At 51.7% G+C, this 5,000-nt stretch overlaps 1 protein-coding gene across 1 annotated transcript in view; it reads right to left on the reverse strand.

The window, feature by feature from the left end:
- The window catches only part of EMWEY_00001390 (hypothetical protein, conserved), a gene marked incomplete at both ends in the record, with an annotated part of 7,050 nt that overhangs the window by 1,608 nt on the left and 442 nt on the right, over window positions 1-5,000 (reverse strand). The window contains 4 exons of the mRNA XM_013482646.1: window positions 1-734; window positions 1,295-1,394; window positions 1,702-1,821; window positions 2,770-4,868. The exon at window positions 1-734 is cut by the window's left edge and continues 1,608 nt beyond it. Coding sequence (XP_013338100.1) covers window positions 1-734; window positions 1,295-1,394; window positions 1,702-1,821; window positions 2,770-4,868 — 3,053 coding nt within the window. The remainder of the gene's footprint in view (window positions 735-1,294; window positions 1,395-1,701; window positions 1,822-2,769; window positions 4,869-5,000) is intronic.

Consider the following 5,000-nt stretch of genomic DNA (forward strand, 5'->3'; position numbering starts at 1 on the left):
GCTGCTGCTGCCTAGTGCAGCAGGCTCAGACTTTAGATCCAAAGGGATGCCGCTGCTGCTGCTGCTGCTGCTGCACAGAGACGCAAGAGACAGACAAGGAGCAGCAGCACCCTTTGGTACTGCTGCTGCTGCTGATGATGATGTTTGCTGCTGCTGCTGCTGCTGCTGATTGCCTACAAGATCAAGTGCGTCTCCTCCTACAAGACCCCCACCAAAAGACAGCAGCAAATCCGTTGGTGCTGCTGCTGCTGCTGCTGCTGCACCAGGAGGAGTTCCTGCTGCTGCTGCAGCAGCAAAGTTTCTATCAGGTTGGGGGGCTGATGAATCAGGCCCTAGAGGGCAATCGACTGGGGACAAAGTTGCTGCTGCTCCTGCTGCAGTTGTTGTTGCTGCTGCTGCTGCTGGCGCTGCTGCTGCTGCTGCTGCTGCAGGTGACGATGACGACTGCGGCGCCCCCGCCGCAGAAGGGGTGCTTGTGCCCCCCACAGGAGCAGCAGCAGCAGATGTCTCTGTATTATCTGCTGCTGCTGCTGCTGCTGCTGTTGCTGCTGTTGTTGCAGGTGGTGCTGCTGGTGCTGCTGTTGCTGCTGCAGCAGCAGCACGCTCCTGCTGCAGGGCCCCACACGCCACCGCCGGGAGAGAGGGGACGAAAGGGGACTGCAGCGGCTGCCGAGCCATTAGCCGGCTGCTGCTGCTGCTGCTGTTGCTGCTGCTGCTGCTGCTGCTGTGTGGTACTGCGCACACAGCAGCAGGAGGGGCACCACCCAAGTCACCTCAATGAGCAGCAGCTGCTGCCGTCGCTGCTGCTGCTGTTGCTGTTGCTGCTGCTGCAGTTGTTATTATCGCTGCTGCTGCAGCTAAAAGCATTAAGAAGAAAACTGCAGCAGCAGAGGCAGCAGCCTCCCTATATCGGTGTGCTGCTGCAGCGCTGGGTGCGGCGGGGCCCCTCTCCTGCTGCTGCTGCAGTTGCTGCTGCTGCTGTTGCTGCTGCTGCTGCAGTAGGCAAGAGGAATCTCATTAGAAGTGTAGGAGGAGCTGTTGGCTGCCTTACAAGGAAGAAGCTGCTGGGGGATGGTGCAGCAGCCTTCGGTGCTGCTGCAGCAGTTGCTGCTGCTGCTGCTGCAGTTCCTGCTGCTGCTGCTGCTGCTGCTGCTGCTGCAGTGTTGGTGGCAGGCAGCCCCTCAATAAGAAGAATAAATAATAAATAAAATTAAAACTATCTCTTATAAGAAAGAAAACCGAGAGGAAGGAAGGCTTTGCTGCTGTTGCTGCTGCTGCTGCTGCTGCTACTTACTGCTGCTGCAGATGGAGGGGGCCTCTCCTGCTGCTGCTGCTGCTGCTGCTGCTGCAGCAGTGGGGCGCGGAACAGCAGCAACAAAGGGCCTTTTGTGTCTCTGTTATATAAACAAACAAATACTTAAAACGGGTGCGCCAGATAAGAAGAGGGCAAAAGTTGCTGCTGCTGCTGCTGCTGCTGCTGCAGCTGCTGCTGCTGTTGCCGTGGGCGAGGGGGGCCCTCTCTCGGTGGTTCCGCAACAGCAGCAGCAGCAGCAGCAGCTACACTAAGCAGCAGCAGCAGCTACGGCACCACCACTTGTACCTACAACATATGTTGCTCCTGCAGCAGCAGCAATATTATTATTATTATTTACTAATATTTATTTATTTATTTTGCTGCTGCTGCAGCAAACCCTTGTATACCCTCCCCTCCTTAGGGGGGGCCCCCTGTGGGTCTGGGGAGGCTCCGGGGGGGCCCTGCTGCTGCTGCTGCTGCTGCTGCTGCTGTGCACAAACTGCAACTTGCTGTTGCTGCTGCTGCTGCTGCTTACAGAAGCAACAGCAGCAACAGGCAGCAAAAACGTAGCAGCAAAGGCAAATAAAAGTAATACATTTAATTATCTTTGGGTGTATAAGTAGCAGCAGCAGCAGCAGCAGCAACAGCAGCAACAGCAGCAACAGCAGCAACAGCAACAGCAGCAAATACTATTTATTCTGTAGTAAGAAAACAAAAGTAAATAAATACCCCACAATTGAGGTGTATGTACACCTCAATTATGCATGCATGTAACAACTTACATTAACACTGCTGCTGCTGCTGCTGTTGCTGCTGTTGCTGCTGTTGCTGCTGCTGCTGTTTTTGCTGCTGCTGCTGTATAGTGCGAGCCTTCCTGTAGTGTATCTCTAGTAACTTTATTACCTAATTAAATAATTAATTAACTAATTAATTTATATAATTAATTAATTAATTAATTAATTAATTTATATAACTAATTAATTTAATTAATTAATTAATTAATTAATTATTTTAATTAATATATTTACTAATTGATTAATTAATAAGCTACATAATAGTAATAATAATAATTAATTAATTAATTAATTAATTTATATATTTATTTATTTATTTACTTATTTATTTATTTATTTACTTATTTATTTATTTATTTATATTAATAAATGTAGCAGACAGCAGCAAACCCTCAAACCCTCAACATTATATTAACCACCAATTAGGGTTTAGGGTTTAGGGTTTAGGGTTTAGGGTTTAGAGACACCATTAAGTTGCTGATTTTTTATACAAATAAATTTAAATAAATAAATAAATAAATAAATAAATAAATAAATAAATAAATTAAATAATTAAACTAATTAGTTAATAAAAATAAATAAATAACTAAATAAATAAATAAATAAATAAATAAATAAATAAATAAATAAATAAAAAGATTTTGGGGTGTATAGGCAGATAACACCCTATACACAACCTACAAACAAACCCCTGCTGCTGCTGCTGCTAGTACTACTACAACTGCTGCTGCTGCTGCAGTTGCTGCTGCAGTTGCTGCTGCAGGTGGTGGTGCCGTTGGAGTTGCTGCTGCTGCAGCTGCTAGTGCTAGTGTTGCTGCTGCTGCTGCTGCTCTGTGCTTCGCCGACTACAGCAGCATCCTCAGCTCCCATTTGATCCTCACAGTTGCCGCTGCTGCTGCTGCTGTCGCTGCTGCTGCTGCTGCTGCTGTCGCTGCTGCTGCTGCTGCTGTCGCTGCTGCTGCTGCTGCTGTCGCTGCTGCTGCTGCTGCTGCTGTCGCCAAAGCTATCATCCGCAGCAGCAAGCACATCTGGAGAATTGTCTGGCGGCTTGCTGCTGCTGCTGTTGCTGCAGCTGGTGCCGCTATTGTTATCTGCAGCAGCATCTACAGCATCTGCAGCAGCATCTGCAGCAGCATCTGCAGCAGGTGCAGCAGCAGATGCAGCAGATGCAGCAGCATCTGCAACAGGGACATCGTCTGCAGCAGGTGCAGCATCTGCAGCAGCATCTGCAGCAGTATCTGCAGCAGGTGCCTGATCTGCAGCAACTGCAGCAGGTGCAGCATCTGCAGCAGTATCTGCAGCAGGTGCCGGACTTGCAGCAACTGCAGCAGGTGCAGCATCTGCAGCAGCATCTGCAGCATCATCTGCAGCAACTGCAGCAGCTGCAGCGTCTGCAGCACAATCTGCAGCAACTGCAGCAGGTGCAGCATCTGCAGCAGCATCTGCAGCAGTATCTGCAGCAGGTGGAGCCTCTGCAGCAGCAGCTGCAGCAGGAGACTCATTAGTAGCCTTTGCTGCTGCTCCCTCCTTGGTGTGGCTTCCTGCAGCAGCAGCAACTGCTGGTGCAGCAGCAGCAGCTGCTGCTGCTCTCAGCAGCTGCTGCGCAGGCATCTGCTGCACTTGCTGCTTGCTGCTGCCACTGCTGCTGCTGCTGATACTGACGCTGCTGCTGCTGCTGCTAGGTGTGTGCATCAGCAGCACAGACACCCCAGCCTTAGCAAAGGCAGCAAGAGCCCGCAGCAGCAGCAGCAACTCTGCTGCTGCTGTTCCTGTCTCTTTTGCTGCACTCATTTGCTGCAGATGCTGCAGCTGCAGCAGCTGCTGCTGTTGCTTTTGCTGCTGCTTCTCCTCATCTCTATCTACTGGCTGCAGCAGCAGCAGCGCCAACTGTGAATAGAAGGCACAGAGGGCTGCTGTTGCTGCTGCTGCATGCGCTGCTGCTGCTGTTCCCTGAGACACTCGGCGGCAAACCCGCCGCACAGCAGCAGCAGTATCACCTTTTGCTGCTCCTGTTGGTTCTGCAGCAGCAGCAGCAGCAGCAGCTGCTGCTGCTGCTGCTGGAGAGTCAGTGTTGCTGCTGCCCCCTTTAGCTCCGTCTTGCTCCTGCGGCATCGATGCTGAAGAAACACTAGAAGCTGCTGCTGCTTCTGCTGTCACGTGCTGCTGCTGCTGCTGCTGCTGCTGCTGCTGCTTGTCTTGCTGTTGCTGCTGCTGAAGGCGCTGCCTGTCTTCCTCAAGGAATGACTCCTCAGCAGCAAGTTGCTGCTGCAGCTGCTGCAGCAACCCGCTATTCTCTATTTGCTGCTGGGGCTGCTGCTGCTGCGCCTTTTGCTGCTGCTGCTCGATTTGCTGCTGCTCATTATTCAGGTATACTTGCTCCTGCTGCTGCTGCTGCTGCTGCTGCCCTCCGCCTCCAGGTGTATCACCGTCGTCTGTATCGTCTTGCTGCTCCTCCTCTTTCTGTTGCTGTTGCTGCTGCTGCTTCTCGATCTGCTGCTGCTCGACCGGCTGTTGCTCGTTCTGCTGCTGCTGCTGCTGCTCGTTCTGCTGCTGTTCGTTCTGCTGTTGCTCGACCGGCTGCTGCTCCTGCTGCAGCGGTTTCTGTTGCTGTGTTTGCTGCTCCTGTTGCTGCGCCTGCTGCAACGGCTGGTTTTGTTGTGCTTGCTGCTCTTGTTGCTGCTCCTCCTGTTGTTGTTGCTGCTGCTGCTCCTGTTCCTGCTGCTGCACTGCTGCAATACGAGCCTTCAGACCCGCGCGCAGCTGCTGCAGCAGAGCGGCCTCTGCAGCAGCAAACAGCGATACACCCCACACAGCAGCAGCAAATGGCCATACACCCAACACAGCAGCAGCAGCAGCAAACATTTAGCATCAGCAGCAGCAGCAGCAGCAGCACTATCAGCAGCAGACATTTA

The sequence above is a fragment of the Eimeria maxima genome, genomic scaffold (assembly GCF_000499605.1).
Source record: "Eimeria maxima Weybridge genomic scaffold, Emw_scaff7, whole genome shotgun sequence".
In the NCBI taxonomy this organism is placed as follows: Eukaryota; Apicomplexa; class Conoidasida; order Eucoccidiorida; family Eimeriidae; genus Eimeria; species Eimeria maxima.